The following is a 21,851-nucleotide window of genomic DNA, read 5'->3' as shown; positions in this document are numbered from 1 at the left end:
GATTCCATTTTGAGTCTAGTTTCATTAGAAACAAACGGCACCAGTATTAAAGCCCTGTACAGAGAGATATTCAATTTGTAACGCACAAAGGTCAGAGCAGTCGATCCCTGTAATATGGGTGACTTTAACTAATAAACTATACCAATTGGCCCGACCAAAAATTCTAGAAATAAATCCATGGAAGTATATGAGTCTAAATTCAGGGAAAATTTACGGAACCAGTTTTCGAGTTTTGAAACTCGAGATATGATTTTAAAGCGACAGTGACGCGCTTTTCCGACTGTCTGAAATGCCAAATTGGTCGGTGCTTTAAGAGGATTTAGCTCGTCAACCCCTCGCGTCCGACACCGGCGATGGTCTCGGGTTCGGGGTGTTACACTTTCCATCTTCCATGCAAAGAGTGTACTATCACTCTAGAAGACGTGCAATTGCAATTGGGATTGCCGGTGGATGGGTATGCAGTTACCTGGTCCGCATCATCTACTGATTAGAGAGCCGTAAGCTACGAGCTTTTGGGTGTTATACCAGATAATATTAACAGAGATTAGATCGAGATGGGCTAGTTACGAGACACATTCCCGGAGCCAGATAATGATTCAACTGAACTCGAGAGAATACGATATGCTTGGGCATACACTCTTGAGATGATTGGAGGTTATCTGATGCCGGACTTGTCACAAAACCACGTACATCTGAAATGGCTGCTGAAACTCGTTGATTTTAGAGCAGCAGGTGAATTAAGTTGGGGTTTGCCGTGTTAGCAACATTGTACAGGGAGATGTGTGGGGCTACGCGACCAAATAAAGCCAAAATCGGAGGATGCCTATCACTATTGCAATCATGGGCACAATTTCGCTTTCTATTTTTACGTCCTCGAGTGAACCACCCATATACATTCCCACTAATAACAAGGTAAATTTTATATTAGATTTTACATTTATTAAGTAGATTTAAAATATAATTGTATGCTAAAAAATTATTTAATTAAGTGGAACCATTCGGCGAGTTATGTTGGAATACCCACATCTCTTGAAGATATACGGCTTTTTATTAGACCAACGGTCAGAAGCACAAGTAAGTATTAAATAAAATATATATACATAATAAAATAGTCGTTTCGTATTTAGTATTTAGTATTTAGTATTTAGTATTTAGTATTTATTATTTAGTATTACCTATATAACTAATATTATTATCATGTTCATATAGTTTCAATGGACATCATACAAGGATCCGGCAATTCGGGCAGTAATTCCGGATGAATTTTTTCAAAATCCGAACATTTGGCATGTGAAGCTCCCATTGGTAAACTATGCTATCATGGAGATACAACAGTCAGATAGGGTATTGCGGCAATTTGGATTCCGACAATCGATTCCCGTGGAACTTGAGGTGCTCGATGATGAGTACAAAGTCGACTTATGGCTATTGAATACGGATTGCCCGGGACACTGGTCAGAATATATTGAAATGTGGGAAAATCGGTATGACTATATACCTACTCGAGAACCGATCATCGTTCCTGAGTTAGCATGCGTGCCGAAATACATGCCATGGTTTAGGATCCATGGCAAGTCATATTTACTGTCAAAAGAGGAGAGGCGACGAGAAATTCGTGTGCAAAGGGAACGATGGGGCCTTTTAAATCCAAGAAAAATGATGACGACGCGGGCCCCTTGGCAGCGCCCACACAATCACCGGGCCCATTAACGCGCCCACACAGCTACCTGGGCCAACATTTCAACTGACGACACCCATATCACAGCCTTTTCAGATTATGCCAGGTGCGTATCCTAGCCCTTGTATGTATCCTAACCCTTTTATGTTTCCTTTTTCCAGTCCTATGGCAGGTTAGAATGCATGGCCCGGTTCATCTCCGTTCTTAATTACTCCGAGTCAACCGCCGATCAATAGGCCACCATCACATGAGGGATCGCACGAGGCTCCATCAGGGAGCTCTTCTTTTTACCATTCCCCATCGCCTTATGAGATTCAAACACCTCCACCATGGGTGAAGCAAACACCTCCGCACTCATTATTTTATCAAGGTGGGTCATCCTCCCAACACCCACAACCAGATCCCCTACCGGAGGAACCACAATCCCCACCAGAGCAACCACAATCCTCGCCGGAAGCTGAACCAAGGAGGAATCCAGTGCGTAACCGTCGACGACCCCCATATGGCACTGATTTTGACCGGCACCAACATTGATTTTTTTAATATATTTGTAGAAACTTTTTTTATATAGTTTCATATAATAAAATAAAAATTGTTTTTAATATTATAATTGTACTTTACCTTTTTAAATTTTAATACAATAAATGTTCTTTTAAATTAGTCAATAATTTTATTAAAATAAATGTTATTTTGACTACGATAATATTTTTATATTTTAATAAAATATAAATAATGCAACATAATTTTATTACAATATCTATCAGCTATTCCGATTTGGACATGATCGAGTTATATGGCCTGGGTTCTTACACCATCCGCACAACCTCTATTGGTTCGTTCTTTCTAGGATATCCATATTGTTGCGTATTCTAGTCGAACAAGGTCGACCTTTTGGTTTGCGACGCAATTCTCTACCCAGTAACAGCTTAAACGGAGCAAGCGATACAGACGGCCACTTACGTTCATCTGGGATTGGTGGGAATACGTGTCTCCACACGTTGTACATGTATTCTATTTTGTACACTTGGTCGACATACGTCATGGTATCCAGACAAAGATCCTGACAAGCTGCAATTACATGAGCGCATGGATAACGTAGTGCGTCAAACACCCCATAGACTCATGTCCTATTTCTCAAGTGTACACGATATTGCCCGCCAATAATACCTTGGTTCAGTCTGTCAAACTCCGTCACACGAAACCATAAGTTGTCCCGGTCATGACAGACTATGTGCATGGTGTTGGGTCGTGCCTTCACCTTATTAATCTCTCGCAATACCTTTGCACACCATACATGGCCTCCATGCATTTGGCCTTTATAACTCATTGTTCGCTTTGGAAATAGTGCCACTAAATGAAAATATGTCTCTCGCACAACAGCTATTGTCGACAAATGACGCGTTCCTTTTAGAACAGAATTTATGCATTCAGCCAGGTTTGAGGTCATATGACCATTTCGTAGGCTGCCGTCGTATGCTTGTGTCCACTATTCGAAAGGTATGTTACAAAGGTAGTCTGTGCCTTCTGTGTTACTTGAACGCAAAACTGCTAACATCTCATGAAAACGGTCTTTACTTATCTCATACCCTGCCAATGTAAGTTGATAACGAAAATTACATACCGCTCTTCCATTCAGAATAAATTGAATATTACAAATGAAATTATTTTAATAGAGATTAAATACCAATGTTGGTCACTTGTCATCATTCAGTTGTTAATCGATATTGCTCGTAGTAGATGAACGCAACGTGCCTTAGGCAATACCGATGGTGTGTGCGATGCAATTGGCTTCCTTGTCGTTTAATTGCGGCTAGTATTCTAGTGCCCCGATCCGATATAATGCATATATCAGGTTGGGGGTAGACATGCCTCCTTAACCTAGAAAGAAAGAAATCCCAGTCATCAACTGACTCTCCCAGTGTTATTGCAAACGCAATTGGAATGATTCTCCCACTGCCATCCTGTGCCACAACTAGCAATAGCTGATGGGTATATCTACCATACATAAAGGTACCATCAATTTGTACCAATGGCTTATAGTATATAAATGTGTCCCGACATTGCTTAAAGCTCTAGAACGGACGCTTGAACACTTGGCATCCACAGAGCAATTGGTCGTTGTAGTATGCAAGTGTCGTTTCAAGGTCTGTTATGCAACCTGGGACATATCTCTCTAGCACCTGACACCACTGCCACACTTCATTATATGAAGTGTCCCACCTACCATGCATTTTTTTCCAACACCTTCTACTTAGCTATCCAAACCTTGCGGTAAGAGGGTGTGTACTTCAATTGGCTATGAATATTGGCAATTAAGACCGAAACTGAAGTCTTTGGATCCACGTTCAGCGTCAGTAGTATTAAGCTAGCAATCATATCTGAATCCATCTTGGGATGATATTGTGAAACACCTGACAACGAAGTATGTTAAATAATGCAACATTACGTAATAACAATTTTATTCAAAAACCCTAAACACCTAGTGATACTTTACCGCCAACACATGTATGTGGACCTTTGTACTTTTTTATCTCCTAGAAGCCTGTCCTTTTCCTCAATGAGCCCATGATTTTCCATGAACACGTACCATCTTGCACTGCACACTTGGCCTCAAACATATCGAATTTGGATTTAACCACGTTGTAATTAACCCCGTTCATGATGCTATGTTGTTTCAGTGCAGTAAAAAAACTATCCTTATTGGAAAATTTCCTACCAACTTCAATTTTTCCCGAATCTAATGACGAACTTGTACGGTCACGCCTTCTGTATGGTAGATCTGAAAACTCCAACGCATCATCTTGAGATAGATCAGCATTATGTATATGGGCTGAAGGCGAGTATGCCCTGAACCACAGATCTTTTTCTTCATCTGAACCCCCTTCAACATCTTTAGGTATGGTTGGAACAGGCTCCGGTTCAAAAAATAATCCAACTTCTGCACCATCGGTGTGACAGCCCTAATTTGACCTTAGTCAGAAAGTGGTTTCGGGACCACAAAACCGAGTCGTAAAAAAAATATTAACCGTTAACTTTTGTGCTTATTGTATGTGAAAAGGCATGTGTGAAAGTTTCATGCTTTAATTTTATCATTTGTATGTGAAATATATTAAATACGACTCATGTGAAATAAATGTGAAAGATGATAGGTTAATCTCAAAGTGGTGTAATAATGCATGTTAGAAAAAGGATGGGTTTGCATGTCAAATATCCATTTTTGACAAGTAGTGGCCGGCCATGATGAAGTGATATATAAAAATATGTATTAATTATTAGTTAATGGCTTTATATTTTATAATATAGATGAATAAAATGAAAATAATATTAGAAAGAATGGTGAAGAAAACAAAGTCTTAACTTTGTTCTTCTTAGCCAAACCAAAAGGGAGAAAAAGGGGAGCAAACATTCGGCCATTTGAAACCTAAGGAAGCTCAAGAGCATAGGGGGCAATTTCGAATAAGGGAAAAGACAAAGTAACCGAGTAGCCATTTCGCAACCGTTCAAATATATCCGAGGTAAGTTTTAAGTAGTTTCCTTTAGTATATAATTGACGATGCCACTATAAGAGTATAGTAGGTAAATTGTGATCTTTGGCTTGCACTTGAATTAAGATGTATAATAGATAATGCATCTATATGACTTATAGTTTGATGGCCACTTTGAATTTAAGATTAAATGATGAATAGAATGAGTGATATGAGATATAATCATTGAGCTGAAATGTGAATGATGATGTGCGTATTGAGTTTATATTCGAATGTAATATACGACTACTAAGTGATAAGGTGACTGTCATATGTTATGATCAAATGTGTATGAGATTGAAAATATCTGGACATGAGGTCCATGAGCTATATCTTTGGAAAAATATCTGGACATGAGATCCATGAGCTATATCTTTGGAAAAATATCGGACATGAGATCCGAGCTATATGCTAGAAATATATCCGGACTTGAGGTCCGCAGGCTACATGCTGGAAAAATATTCGGGTTAAAGACCTGCAGGCTTATGCTAGTAATGTATTCCGAGCTCTAAGATTTGACAGAACCAATGCCAGTAAATTAAATAAGATTTCAACTTCGAATATCAGTGGTAAACATCGTTGTGTAAGTATTATATGTTTTACATGTTAAGGTTCGTGTTATGTGCTTATATTTGAATTGATTTTTTTAAGTGATTTAATAGCATCAAGGCACGAAATATATATATATATGCGTGTGAATGAATTCGGTATTTGAGGATAAGACAATAATATAATTGATTAATGTAAGTCACCATATGAAAGAATGTAATTAACGGTATTAGTATAATTTATGTAAATAATGAAAAATGTGCAAGAAGTCTTGTGTATACATACATACATATTCGGCCAAAGGGTTTTGTAACTAATGTACTAGTGTATATTTGGTCAAGTGAATTACAATTAGAATACAATTTTTGTGATACTCAATGTTCAATTTTAATGATAAGCCTTAATAGTATGAATTGCTTAAAACTTACTAAGCCTCGAAAGCTTACTCTGTTTCTTATTTCTTTGTTTTATAGATTGTTGATTTTGGCCATCGACTCGGGGATCGTCAGCAGTTCTTCATACTATCGATCTTTTTGGTACAATTATATTTTGGACTCGATATGGCATGTATAGGTTGGACTGTTCACAAAAATATGTTTTGAAATTGTAAATATCTTGACCGTATGAAAATGGCACTTATGAATTATAAATCTGTATGTATTCAGTTCGATTTATACTCGTGTTGGTAGATTATGTGATTGAAATTTAATGTTTAGCTTGGTAATACCTCATAGCCTATACCAGCGATCGGACACGGGCTAGGGGTGTTACATTTTATTGGTATCAGAGCTACGATTTAGTTGATTCTAGGACTAACGTAGAGTGTTTGAGTCTAGCTATACATGCCATATAGTATTAATACGGTAGTATGATGAATTCTGACAGTTAAAAAAATGTATTTTCGTATAGTAATAGATCCCGATCCCAATCGAGCGATAGCCGATGAAGTTGAGAGTGTAGCGCTTGCTCCCGCGCATGGGACAGCGCCGATGGACTCTCAACCTATTGCAAGCAATCAGAACGACGAGGATAGAGAGGCTTTTTATAGTGTGATGAATGATTGGTTCAACCAATACATTCGAACTAATACGGCTATCCCTCAACCCCCACTCCCGAATAATACGCCCTCTACACCTACAATACCTCCAGTAATTGATCAAACAAGGTTAAATAAGCCTTCGGTTGACAAAATCAGAAAGCACGGGGCTACTGAATTTAAAGCCACAGATAGTGATGATGCCGAGCAAGCTAGATTTTGGTTAGACAGCACTATTCGAGTACTTGATGAACTATCTTGCACACCCGATGAATGCCTGAAATGTGCTATATCCTTGCTACGTGATTCTGCTTACTATTGGTGGAACACATTGGTTTCAGTTGTACCCAAAGAATGGGTGACGTGGGAGTTCTTCCAAACTGAATTCCGAAAAAAATATATCAGTCAGAGGTTCATTGATAAAAAACGAAAAGAATTTCTTGAGCTTAAACAGGGTTCCATGTCAGTTACTGATTATGAACGGAAGTTTGTCAGACTCAGTAAATATGCTCGGGAATGTGTATCGTCTGAGGCTATTATGTGTAAACTTTTTGAAGATGGCCTGAATGAAGATATAAAGATGTTTGTTGGCATTCTTGAAATACGAGAGTTCGTAGTACTTGTCGAACAAGCTTGCAAAGCCGAAGAACTTAGTAAAGAAAAAAGGAAAGCTGATGTCGAAGCTGGAGAATTTCGTAAAAGATCTTCAGGAAAGTCTTTTCAGCAATCATCGAAGAAATTTCGAGATGATTCAGGCCGATCAAAGAATACTTCAGGTTTTTCCATACGAGACCACGATCGACCCCCTGTGAGTACACGAGCCATTTCAGTTGCTAGTGTTGGAAATGATCGTTGGGACAGGACAGAGTGCAAGTATTGTGGTAAATGGCATTCGGGGAGTTGTAGATTTCATGACTGCTCCTGTTATAAATGCGGATTAGCCGACCACTTTATTAAAGACTGCCCAAGATTGTCTGAACAGAATATGAATCAGAGTGGGAAACCGAGTACTACAGCACGAGGTAGACCACCTAGGAATACGGGGAATGCTAGTGGCGGTCAAAGAGTGTCTAGAGATGCTACAACCAAATCCGAGGCTCGTGCTCCTGCTAGAGCTTATGCTATACGCACACGCGAGGATGCTTCTTCGCCTGATGTTATTACCGGTACTTTCACTCTCTTTGATACTAATGTGATTACTTTGATTGACCCTGGTTCTACTCATTTATATGTATGTGAGACTTTAGCATCCAGTAAGACTCTACCTGTTGAGTCTACTGAGTTCGTAATTCGAGTGTCAAATCCCTTGGGTCGATATGTGTTAGTCGACAAAGTGTGTAGGAAATGTCCCTTGATAATCCGAGGTTCCTGTTTTCCGGCCGATTTGATGCTTTTACTGTTTAATGAATTTGATGTTATTCTCGGTATGGATTGGTTGACCGTTCATGATGCAGTTGTGAATTGCAAAAGAAAGACTATTGACTTGAGATGTGCAAACGATGAGATAATCCGAGTTGAGTCTATTGATATGAACGGGTTACCAACAGTTATATCCTCGATGTTGGCTCAGAAATATGTCAAAAAGGGGTGTGAAGCGTATCTTGCGTACGTACTTGATAGTAAAGAATCAGAAAAGAAGCTTGGATCAGTATCAGTGGTTTGTGAGTATCCAGATATTTTTCCTGAGGAATTGCCAGGTTTACCACCTATTCGGGAGGTAAAGTTTGGCATTGAACTTGTACCTGGGACTACACCAATTTCGATAGCTCCATATCATATGGCACCAACCGAATTAAAGGAATTGAAAGCTCAGTTGCAAGAGTTGATGGATAGAGGTTTCGCTCGACCGAGTTTCTCACCTTGGGGTGCACCAGTATTGTTCGTGAAAAAGAAGGACGGAACCATGAGATTGTGCATCGACTATCGTCAGTTGAATAAAGTGACGATAAAGAATAAATATTCGTTACCGCGTATTGATGATTTGTTTGATCAGCTGAAGGGAGCTTCAGTGTTTTCAAAGATAGATTTGAGATCGGGTTATTATTAGTTGCGAGTTCGAGATTTAGATATACCTAAAGCGCATTGAGCGAGATACGGTCACTCTGAGTTCTTAGTGATGCCGTTTGGGCTCACTAATGCCCTACGATGTTATGGATTTGATTAACGAATTTTGAGCGATATTTGGACGGTTTGTAGTTGTGTTTATAGATGACATCTTGATTTATTCACACGATGAAACTGAACACGCCGAGCACCTGAGATTAGTGTTGCAGATTTTATGGGATAATCAGTTATATGCTAAGTTCAGTAAATGCGAGTTCTGGTTGAGAGAAGTTAGCTTTTGGGACATGTAGTATCTGCGTCGAATTGAGTTGATCCGAGCAAAATTTCAGCCATACTTAATTGGAAGCCCCCGAGAAATATTACTGAAGTTCGGAGCTTTTTGGGACTTGCTGGTTACTACAGACGGTTTGTAAAAGGTTAATCGATGATAGCCACACCAATGACAAAGCTACTTTAGAAAGATATTAAGTTCGAATGATCAGAAAAGTGCCAGAAAAGTTTTGACCAATTGAAAACACTTTTGACAGAAGCCCCAGTGTTAGTGCAGCCCGAATCCGGTAAAGAGTTTGTCATATACAGTGATACGTCCTTACTTGGGCCGGGTTGTGTGTTGATGCAAGAAGGTAGAGTTATAGCTTACGCGTCGAGGCAATTGAAGCCGCATGAGAAAAACTATCCGACCCATGATCTCGAATTAGCTGTCATCGTATTCGCTTTGAAAATATGGTGACATTACTTGTTTGGAGAGAGGTGTCATGTATATTCGGATCACAAAAGTCTCAAATATTTGATGACTCAAAGAGATTTGAATCTGACACAAAGACGTTGGCTTGAGTTGTTGAAAGACTACGAGCTTGTCATTGATTATCACCCGGGAAAGGCTAACGTAGTTGCCGATGCTTTAAGTCGTAAATCACTGTTTACTTTGCGAGCGATGAATGTACATCTGTCCGTGTCATCCGATAATGTGTTAGTAGCAGAATTAAAGGTTAAACCCTTATTGATTCACCAAATTCGTGAAGCTCAGAAAGTCAATGAAGAATTGGTTATTAAACGAACCGAATGTGTCTCGAATGTTGAATCAGAGTTTCAAATCGACGACAATGATTGCCTGAGGTTCAGAAGTCGATTGTATATTCCAAGAAAGTCAGAACTTATTTCAGTAATTTTGAGCGAGGCTCATAGTAGCCGAATGTCAGTTCACCCGGGGAGCACGAAAATGTACAATGATCTGAAACGTCAGTTTTGGTGGCCTAGTATGAAACGAGACATTTCTGATTTTGTTTCGAAGTGTTTGATATGTCAACAAGTGAAAGCAGAACACCAAGTGCCTTCGGGGTTACTTCAGCCAATCTTGATACATAAATGGAAATAGGATCAAATTACGATGGATTTTGTATCTGGGTTGCCATTATCGCCAAGTAAGAAAGATGCGATTTGGGTCGTTGTTGATAGATTGACAAAGTCGGCTCATTTTATTCCTGTACGTATAGATTATTCACTGGACAAACTAGCTGGATTGTACATTTCTCAGATCGTAAAGTTACATGCGGTATCTATTTCTATTGTGTCGAATAGAGATCCGAGATTCACATCACGATTTTGGAAGAAATTGCAAGAAGCTTTGGGTACCAAGTTGCATTTTAGCACTGCTTTTCATCCCAGACTGATGGTCAATCCAAGCGGATAATTCTGATACTCAAGGATATGTTGAGATGTTGCATCCATGAGTTTAGTGGTTCATGGGAATGATATTTACCTTTGGCTGAATTCGCATACAACAATAGTTTTCAATCAAGCATTAAGATGGCACCTTACGAGGCTTTGTACGGTCGTAAATGCCGTACACCATTGTTTTGGACTGAGCTTAGTGAAAGTAAAATTTTCGGGGTTGATTTGATTATAGATGCTGAGCAGAAAGTAAAAGTAATTCGTGAAAGTTTGAAAGCAGCTTCAGATCGTCAAAAGTCGTATGCGGATTTAAAACGAAGAGACATTGAATATCAGGTTGGAGATAAAGTGTTTTCAAAGTTGCACCTTGGAAAAGGTGCTCGATTTGGTGTAAGGGCAAATTGAGTCCGAGGTTCATCGAGCCATATGAAATATCCGAGCGAATTGGACCGATCGCATCTGATTGATTTTTCCCCGAACTTGAAAAGATTCATAACGTTTTCATGTCTCGATGCTTGACGTTATAGATCGATCCATCGCACATAATTAATCCATCGAGGTTGAAATACAATCGATTTGAGTTATGAAGAAGAACCGGTTCAGTATCCTAGCTCGCGAGGTGAAAGAGTTGCGAGATAAACGTTAGTTAGTAAAGGTGTTATGGCTCAAGCACGGGATTGAAGAAGCTACTTGGGAACACGAGAACACTATGAAAGAACGATACCCAAATCTATTTCTTGGTAAGATTTTCGGGACGAAAATTTCTTAAGTGGGAAGAATTGTGACATGACCTAATTTGACCTCGATCGGAAAGTGGTTTCGGGACCACAAAATCGAGTCGTAAAAAAAATATTAACCGTTAAATTTTGTGCTTATTGTATGTGAAAAGGCATGTGTGAAAGTTTCACGCTTTAATTTTATCATTTGTATGTGAAATATATTAAATACGACTCATGTGAAATAAATGTGAAAGATGATAGGTTAATCTCAAAGTGGTGTAATAATGCATGTTAGAAAAAGGATGGGTTTGCATGTCAAATATCCATTTTTGACAAGTAGTGGCCGGCCATGATGAAGTGATATATAAAAATATGTATTAATTATTAGTTAATGGCTTTATATTTTATAATATAGATGAATAAAATGAAAATAATATTAGAAAGAATGGTGAAGAAAACAAAGTCTTAACTTTGTTCTTCTTAGCCGAACCAAAAAGGAGAAAAAGGGGAGCAAACATTCGGCCATTTGAAACCTAAGGAAGCTCAAGAGCATAGGGGGCAATTTCGAATAAGGGAAAAGAGAAAGTAACCGAGTAGCCATTTCGCAACCGTTCAAATATATCCAAGGTAAGTTTTAAGTAGTTTCCTTTAGTATATAATTGACGATGCCACTATAAGAGTATAGTAGGTAAATTGTGATCTTTGGCTTGCACTTGAATTAAGATGTATAATAGATAATGCATGTATATGACTTATAGTTTGATGGCCACTTTGAATTTAAGATTAAATGATGAATAGAATGAGTGATATGAGATATAATCATTGAGTTGAAATGTGAATGATGATGTGCGTATTGAGTTTATATTGAATGTAATATCGACTATTAAGTGATAAGGTGGTGTCATGTGTTATAATCAAATGTGTATGAGATTGAAAATATCTGGACATGAGGTCCATGAGCTATATCTTTGGAAAAATATCCGGACATGAGATCTGCAGGCTATATGCTGGAAAAATATCAGGACATGAGATTCGCAGGCTATATGCTAGAAATATATCCGGACTTGAGGTCCGCAGGCTACGTGCTGGAAAAATATCCGGGTTCCCCCAGGCTTACGCTAGTAATGTATTCTGAGCTCTAAGATTTGACAGAACCGATGCTAGTAAGTTAAATAAGATTTCGACTTCGAATATCAGTGGTAAACATCGTTGCGTAAGTATTATATGTTTTACATGTTAAGGTTCGTGTTAAGTGCTTATATTTGAATTGATTTTTTTTAAGTGATTTAATAGCATCAAGGCACGAAATATATATATATATATATATATGTGTGTGTGTGTGTGTGTGAATGAATTCGGTATTTGAGGATAAGACAATAATATAATTGATTAATGTAAGTCACCATATGAAAGAATGTGATTAACGGTATTAGTATAATCTATGTAAATAATGAAAAATGTGCAAGAAGTCTTGTGTATACTTACATACATATTCGGCCAAAGGGTTTTGTAACTAATGTACTGGTGTATATTTGGTCAAGTGAATTACAATTAGAATACAAGTTTTGTGATACTCAATGTTCAATTTTAATGATAAGCCTTAATAGTATGAATTGTTTAAAACTTACTAAGCCTCTAAAGCTTACTCTGTTTCTTATTTCTTTGTTTTATAGATTGTTGATTTTGGCTATCGACTCGGGAATCGTCAGCAGTTCTTCATACTATCGATCTTTTTGGTACAGTTATATTTTGGACTCGATATGGCATGTATAGGTTGGACTGTTGACAAAAATATGTTTTGAAATTGTAAATATCTTGACCGTATGAAAGTGGCACTTATGAATTATAAATCTGTATGTATTCAGTTTGATTTATACTTGTGTTGGTAGATTATGTGATTGAAATTTAATGTTTAGCTTGGTAATACCTCATAGCCTATACCGGCGATTGGACACGGGCTAGGTGTGTTACAATTCGGGGCCGGGCTATCGAGGTGGATCCATATTAGACTCATCATCCGACCCACCATCATCTGCAACGAACGAGGTCCCCTCGCCAGTGGATGTCCATGGAGTACATCATCCCTTCTTTTGGATGTTTCATAACATCCCCAATCTGATGTGGATTGCCAACCACTAGAAGTTGATATCATTCCCCAGTACGTATTTCCAGTATCAAACATCGACCCACCGAGTTGCATGTGCCATCCACCAACGGAGTGTCGTGCAGGGGTTGTGTATTCTATACTGCTACCAAACACGGGGGCTTCTGTGTTTTTCCACCTATTAACGGAGTGTTGGGCAGGGGTCGTGTACTCCTCTCGAACAACATTAGATGTTGAGGTCGCAAATGCATCAATTGGTGATGAAAATTGTACATATAACTCCAGATAGGGTGATCCACTAGCAAGATGAGTCTGCACCATTGCCTCCAAGCTACGATGACCTTTGATGTCGAATAAGTCATATCTCATGGGATCAACCGAAGTACAAAACCGATACTTAATAGACAAAACTTTCATTGGCGCTGTTCCAAAAATTTTACGCCTAATTCTTTTACGAAGTTCTGTGAAATCTATGTTCTGGTTAAAAACTAGTCATGTTGTGCTCTCCTATAAAAAAACGACGCCGTTCTTGGTGTCACGGACCTCGCCATCATAGTAAATAACAGCACTAACACGTTCACTCATCCTCAGTTTCTATTTTACTGTAGCCTCAATTTCTCTTCTTGTAACTTATGCAACTTGAGAATGAAGTTTGGCTCATTTATAGTCTAAGGCTTTTTCAGATACTACTGTAGCAAAAGAGCGTCCACGTGGGAGCTTTTTTCCGCAATTTTGCTAAAAGTGCATCTTTCTTGAAGCGTTTTTGACACTATTTGTTCAGAAACATCTTCTCAAAATTATTTTATCAAATATTACTATAGCAAAAGAGCGTCCACGTGAGATCTTTTTTCCATAATTTTGCTGAAAGTGCATCCTTCTTGAAGTGTTTTTGACACTAATTGTTCAGAAACATCTTCTCAAAATTATTTTATCAGATACTACTGTAGCAAAAGAGTATCCTCGTGGGAGCTTTTTCCCGTAATTTTTCTGAAAGTGCATCTTTCTTGAAGCTTTTTTTACACTATTTGTTCAGAAACATCTTCTCAAAATTATTTTATCAGATACTACTATAGCAAAAGAGCGTCCACGTGGGAGCTTTTTCCCGTAATTAATAGTTAATTTAATTAATAAACCCTAAAAAACCTTAAACCCTGATTTAATTGATTTTTTTTATTTTCATAATTAATTTAATTAATTAACCTTGAACTCTAATTAAATTAATTTTTCCCTTAAAAAATACTAAAAACCCTAAACCACCAAAAAACCCTAAACCACTAAGCCCTAATTTAATTGATTTTTTTTCTTATTTTCATAGTTAATTTAATTAATGAACCCTCGACTCTAAGTGTTCATTAATTTTTCCCTTAAAAAACACTAAAAACCCTAAACCACTAGAACCCTAACCCTAAAACAATCAAAAACCTTAACCTTAAAAAACCTTATACCCTAATTTAATTGATTTTTTTTATTTTCATAGTTAATTTAATTAATTAACCCTTAACTCTAAGTGTTCATTAATTTTTCCCTTAAAAACCCTAAAAACCCTAAACTACCAAGCCCTAATTTAATTGATTTTTTTTTATTTTCATAGTTAATTTAATTAATTAACCCTTAACTCTAAGTGTTCATTGATTTTTCCCTTAAAAACCCTAAAAACCCTAAACTACCAAGCCCTAATTTAATTGATTTTTTTTCTTATTTTCATAGTTAATTTAATTAATTAACCCTCAACTCTAAGTGTTCATTAATTTTTCCCTTAAAAAACACTAAAAACCCTAAACCACTAAAACCCTAACCCTAAAATAATTAGAAACCCTAACCCTTAAAAACCCTAAACCCTAATTTAATTGATTTTTTTATTTTCATAGTTAATTTAATTCATTAACCCTCAACTCTGAATGTTCATTAATTTTTCTCTTAAAAAAACCCTAAAAATTCTAAACCACCAAAAACCCTAAATCACCAAAAACCCTAACCTTAAAAAAAGGGGCAAAACGCTCCCCTAGGGGAGCGTTTTGCTGACAATGACACTGACTTCGCGCTGACGTGGACGTGCTTTCGGAGAAAATGGTCTTTTCCCGTAAATAATAAAAAAGTCAGACCATTTTCGTAATTAAAGAAAAAAAGGACTTTTTTTAGTAAATTACCCTTTTTTAATAAGCATATATTTAATTATTTTTTAATTTAGTTTTTTGTTTTAATTTATTTTTATTTAATGTTATATAATTCATATTGATTTGATTATTTTGAAAACATAATTCGTACAAAATTTTTATTGATTGATTTGGCGATTTATTAATATTTAATATTAAAACTATAATAAAATATATATTGATAGTTCATGTATTATATTGAATATTTTCAAAATAAATATATTATATTAAACATTTTATATAAGTACAAGTATTATAGTAAAATATATATTAATAATTTAAGTATTATATTGGATATTTTAAAACAAAGATAAAATTACCATTTATTTATATTGCGAGGACAAAATATTAAGTCACCACCAAAAGGCCACCACGGTTGGTTTATGATTTGTGGTAGTTGAAAACTTTACTCCTCTCTGGTTGCGGCCCCGTGCTCGTGGTGTCTTCCACCCGATGAGTAATAAATGAAATCAAATAATATTATTTATTATTTTTCAATGTAATAATTTTATTATTTTTTAGGCGACGGTCAACTTAAAAGCTTTATAAAATAAAATTTATAACTTTATTATAATATTAATTAAAAATGGATGTGATTATTAAAAGGACAAGGTTCCATAATTAACGTTAAAAAATAAAATAAAATCATACCATCAAAGGAGAAAGTGTACGCCCAAAAGAGAACTAAACCTTTGGTCTATATGCATCAAATTTTACGGTTTCAAGACTCAATAGCCTAACTCAACACTCCCCCCCGCCCCCCAAAAAATAAAAATAAAAAAAGACAAAAAGGAAAACAGAAGGCCATTAAGGGACTTATGCTACATGGAATTCATGTGATCTTGACTTCATGCTCCAATTTTTTCCAATATTAAAAATAATTATCACAATTTGCTTAGGAAAAAAGCATATATATATTTCAAATTAACTAATAATAGTCAATGAAATAAATACAGTTATTTTAAAAATTAATCAATTATACTATCTAAATATGTAAAGTTATAAACTTAAATTGATTAATATTTAAAAATAAAGTGCATGTCATAATAATCTACTTAAAGATTAATAAAATTTAAATGTGAAATTTTAATTTATTTATTTATATTTTAAATTAATAAATGAGTAATTATTTTATATACTTATAAATAGATTAAAGGTGTGATAAGCATATTTATTTATAGGATTAAAAATTATTTTAGATTTAAATTTGATAATTATTCTCACATTAAGATTTGGACTAGATAATTATTTTCATATTAAAGAAAGAATTATTTTTGTCCAGATTAGACCATTAACTTAATAATTATTTTTACATTAAGATTTGAATTTAATAATTATTCTATATAATATCTAAGTTTTAAAATTTTTAAAATTAATTTAGATAAAAAATAGAAGCGCTATGAGAGAGAAGTTGAAAAGTTAACCTAGATAAAAACTTTTCAAACTCAAACATTGTCGAAAGGTTAACTTAAACTAAAAACAATTCAAACCAAATAGTTATTAAGAATCCGAAAAACCATTTAACCCTTGTTTATATTTAGTTAAATTCTAAGCCTACGACAGGGTAGGCTTAGGAGAGGAAATGGTGATGTGGCAGAATTTCATTAGGCTGAAAGCAACCATAATGAGCCCGTGAATTTGATAAATCCAACGGCCGATCGCCCGGGTCTCTTCATTTACTTCGTTCTCTACTTTCTCGCCCTCTGCTTCTGCTTCCCTTCTTTCATTTCCCCATATTACCTGTTTTCTCTTTTTTCTCATCTTTCCCCCCAACTCTTGTCAAATGATAGAAAGGAAACATGACAGTAATTCAAGCCAAGTGATAAAAAGTTTCAGCCTGCTGTTACTGTCTCTGGTTTCTTTTGACCGTTTTTTAAAACTCTGTTTCTTAATTCGTTGCTCCTCTACTTTGCATTCATTCTCTGTTTTCAGTGACATGGGTTTTCAACCTTGTTTTTATAATTGAACTTTTCCTTTTAATTGGATGCAATGTGATTTAGTTATAAAGCTGGTCTGATGAAGCTAAATATATGCCGTTTTTGTTATGACTTTTGAAGCACCTCTATTGATCGGAGATGGGAAAGAAAGGGAGTGGATGGTTCTCTACGGTGAAGAAAGTGTTCAAGTCTTCATCTAAGGACTTGCCCGAGAAAAAGGTAACTGATTTTTGTTGTTGTTTGGTTTTGGATTTCTTTGCTTAATTTCTAGGCAACCGATCAAAGGTGTTTATGTTGGCATCTTTCAAGATTTTCTTTTTTTCAGATTTTCATTTTAAGGCAGACTTAAAAAAAAAAAAAAAAACAAAACAAAACCAAAATCCAAAACATTCTGGATTATGTTTCTTTCAGTTAGGGGTGCTTACCCTTTTCCTATCTGCACATGGTTAGCTCTTAGCTGGGTATCTTACATGCCCATTATTCATAAGTCATCTGTTACAAAACTAGATTTATCTAACTTTTCCTACATATTTAAAATACCATATTCCCCATCAATATTTAAATTTTTCCAACACAATTTTTTAATAAAAAGAAAAATTTGAATAACATGGATTACTTTGTTTTATTTTTCTTTGCAGCCAACGTAAATTTGTAAAAAGTAGATAGATATTACTCACTTTTTAGCTTATTTTAGAAATGTATGGCGATGCTCTAATTACTTTTGGAAAGAAAAAATTTAAAGAAGAAAACATTACAAATATGAGGCAGGTTTTATAAAAGAATATATTTGATATATTAATACGATGTTAATGAATTAAATAGTGGCATGTAATTAAAGATAAATTTATTTAGATTTTCTTTTAGGAATTTTTAATAATGTGTTTAATTCAATAACAAGTTAATATACATAATCCGTGTATATATCTTTTTTTTATAAAACTATCAACAATAAAGTATTTAAATTTTGAAATATGGAAGCATGTAAATAACAGATTAAGTATTTCTAACAGGTATTCTCGAAAAAAAATTCCATAATTAATTGACTTAAACATATTTTAAGTATAAAAATGCATAAACGGTTAATTTTCAAATTTAATTTTATACATTTTGCTCAATAATATTTCAGTCGAGGTAAATTCATAATGGAGGAGTATTCTTTTTATTTAAACTCGGAAGTCAGTATGAAATATGAATATGTAATTATGATGGATATATTAACTTATAATTTATATGTATACTATATGGAAGAAATGTTTGATATAGTGGCCCTATATATATAATTTAAAATAATAGTCAGAGCTATATTATTTTACGTGGTGGAACAAAGATGACCATCCTTTCCATTGTTCCATGGCACATGAACACTAGCAAGGGATTGCGGTCCCCTATCGACATAACTTCCTTGATACATTGTTATCAGCTTTCACGTCATTCAACTTGATATCATGTCATAGCAATAACAATATGTCCTCAACTCTTTCTTCAATAAAAATGCTCATTGTTTAACATTGTACAAGAAAATGTTGAGAAAATTATTTACACTGTGCAATTGTACCGGCATGGTTTTCAGGAAGAGAGTGTTGAGAAATGGCCGAATGAGGCCCCGGAAGTAGTGTCATTTGAACATTTTCCGGCAGAGAGTTCACCAGACATCACTAAGGATGAGAGTGAAACGTCAACTCCGAACAAAGATAGGGACCACGCCATTGCTGTGGCCTTGGCAACCGCTGCTGCAGCAGAAGCTGCTGTTGCTGCTGCTCAAGCAGCGGCTAAAGTTGTTCGATTGGCTGGTTATAGACGCCACTCTATGGAAGAAAGAGCTGCAACTCTTATACAGTCGTATTATAGAGGCTACCTGGTAAAACCTCTCAATCTATGAAGGCACTATTGTAAGACGGGGTTAAGTAAAAAATCACTGGATATTCTTTCGTTTTCAAACGAGTTTGATTCTGTAGGCTCGGAGTGCTTTGCGAGCTTTGAAGGGATTGGTGAGATTACAGGCACTAGTGAGAGGCTATAATGTGCGGAAACAAGCTCAGAACACAATGCGGTGCATGCAAGCATTGGTACGGGTGCAGGCAAGAGTTCGAGCTCGTAGGTTGCAACTAACTCAAGAGAAGCTTCAAAAGAGAGTGGATGATGACGAAGATGACAACGAAGAAGAAAAAAGGGGAATGGAAGAACTCAAACTTGAACGAAAGCCGAAGAGCCCGTTGAACAAATATGACAGTTGGGACGGTGAGAATGTCAATGGATGTGCTTCAAAGAAACATGATGCTGTTATGAGAAGAGAACGAGCCCTTGCTTATGCCTATAGCTATCAGGTCGGTCAACTGTATAATATCGTTTTTTAACAATATTGTTATAATTCACATTATTGCATCAGGAGGAACAACGGCAACATCATGAACAACTCCTTATGCAACCACAGCACAATGGCAAGGATGGTGGAGTGTATCTCAATGAACGTGAGAAGGCGCAATGGGGTTGGAATTGGCTCGAGTGTTGGATGTCGTCGCAACCATACCCTGCCCGTCAATTGGGATTACAGGAGGGTGCTTACATGGCTCTACCCCGCGCTACTACAACCACCGATAACATGTCGGAGAAGACTGTTGAAATGGACGTTGTGACACCAATAAAATCTGGCTCATACCTAACTCAGCAGCAGCTGCAATCAGACTCTAGTAGTGTCCCTAGCTATATGGTCACTACCCAATCTGCCAAGGCCAAAGTGCGAAGTCAAGGCTCAGCCAAGCAGCAACGTGGACCTTATGTACCCGAATGGAATTCATCGACGAAGAAAGCCTCGGGTTGTGATTCCTCAACTTCGGGTGGGGGACCAACAATCTACCAGGCCCCAAGAAGCCCTGGCCCAAAGAGTAATGGTGCCCGTGTACCGTCTAGACGTCTAAGAGGCTGTAGTCCTGATGCTGGCGCTGGTGGCGAGGATTGGAGGTTGCCTGTTGGAAGTCGGGGATGGTGAATGAATGACTTCGATTGATTGTGTTTGAGTACTTCCTCTATAAGTGTGAAATTAACTCTTCTTAAATGTAAACATGGTTCAACCCCATGTGTTGGCTTGTTCGGCAGGGTATTTACTTTCATAAGTGTAATTTAAGTTTGACTTGCACTAATCACATTGCTATTAAAATTTTACTGTCCTCTTAAAATTCACCAAAAACATGTTTTTTTCTTCTATTTCATTCATGTTGGTTATGTCATAAAAATGCCAACTGTTAATGCATTATTATGATTAGATTACAACATGTGCGTAAAAATGTTTTATACAATTAATATATTTTATAAAAATAAGTAAGTTTTGATTAAAACGACAAAGTTAAATTATTAAAAATTATGGAATTTTGAGTTTAAATCTCATTATATTATTTTAAATTTTATATAAAAGGACAAGCGGTTCAAATACTTTATAAAATGATTGGGTATTTGTCAATTTTTAATTGATTTGGAACTAAATTGATTGGTGATATCAACTCAAACAACCATTTAATATATAGTTTAGATAATAATAGTTTGTCCAATTCTCTAAACATATATAAATTATGAAACATCCATGCTTTGGGTAAAAATGTAGAAAAAATATATTTATAAAAAATTATATTTAAACCAAAATATTTTCTGGTCCTCTCACATATATCTTGTAGATGTTCTAGGTCAGAATTTTTTTTTATTAGAATTGAAATTCGAGCCATTTTGGGATGAGCATGGTGTTAATTATTGTAACAACCCATTTTTAGTGAAATCTGAACAGTGGTTTCGAGACCATAAATCCGAGTTTAATTTAATATTATAGCATGGTCTGCATTATGATAGGAATGTCATATGAAAATTCTGATAAGAAAATTTTATCGATATGTGTTTAAGTATGGAAAGGGACCAAATTGCATAAAATGCAAAATTTGAATTCTAGTAGCTAGAAGGATCAAATAGCTATGGAATTCAAACATGAGATCCTTATATGGTAATTAGACCATTAAAGAAAAGTCAGCAGATATTTTTGATGAATCATCCATGGAAAAATTAGAAAAGGACAAGGACTAAATTGGAAACTAAAATAATTAAAAGATGATAATAGAAAAATATCATCATTTTATATCATTTCCCCAAATTAAGACATCGAAACCCTGGGAAAGAGAAAAGTTTTAAAGCAAGCTTTCTTAACTTAATTGGGTAAGTATTTTTGTCCCGTTTTTAGTAATTTTTATTTTTTGAGATCAGGATAGCCTAATCTATCTATTTTGGGGATTAATTCGAAAAGATATCAACGTATAGAAAATTTTCCATGGATGAATATGCTGAAATTTTGAAATTTATGGTAGAAAATGAAAGGTTGTTGATAGATAAACAACTATTACAAAGAGAATTTTGATGAAATTATGATTTAGGGACTAAATT

General features: G+C 35.8%; 2 protein-coding genes across 5 annotated transcripts; both read left to right on the top strand.

Moving 5' to 3' along the window:
* Positions 1–391: 391 nt before the first annotated feature.
* LOC108468532 (uncharacterized) lies at positions 392–1,710 on the top strand. The gene is made up of 2 exons (XM_017769411.1): positions 392–454; positions 1,210–1,710. Exons 1-2 carry the CDS (start codon positions 392–394, stop codon positions 1,708–1,710), a joined length of 564 nt encoding a protein of 187 aa, XP_017624900.1.
* A 15,325-nt stretch (positions 1,711–17,035) lies between these two features.
* Positions 17,036–20,619, top strand: LOC108467773 (protein IQ-DOMAIN 21-like). 4 transcript variants are annotated; one of them, XM_017768535.2, is made up of 5 exons: positions 17,036–17,164; positions 17,556–17,654; positions 19,006–19,293; positions 19,391–19,759; positions 19,822–20,619. In XM_017768535.2, exons 2-5 carry the CDS (start codon positions 17,574–17,576, stop codon positions 20,419–20,421), a joined length of 1,338 nt encoding a protein of 445 aa, XP_017624024.1. In that variant the 5' UTR covers positions 17,036–17,164; positions 17,556–17,573; the 3' UTR covers positions 20,422–20,619. The 4 variants fall into 4 exon arrangements, with proteins under 4 accessions (XP_017624024.1, XP_017624023.1, XP_052887450.1 ...); XM_017768534.2 differs by having other exon boundaries at positions 17,036–17,346; XM_053031490.1 differs by having other exon boundaries at positions 17,036–17,353.
* Positions 20,620–21,851: the final 1,232 nt, after the last annotated feature.

Source organism: Gossypium arboreum, chromosome 8 (genome assembly GCF_025698485.1).
Source record: "Gossypium arboreum isolate Shixiya-1 chromosome 8, ASM2569848v2, whole genome shotgun sequence".
Taxonomy (NCBI): Eukaryota; Viridiplantae; Streptophyta; class Magnoliopsida; order Malvales; family Malvaceae; genus Gossypium; species Gossypium arboreum.
This window is presented reverse-complemented; position numbering and strand designations above follow the sequence as displayed.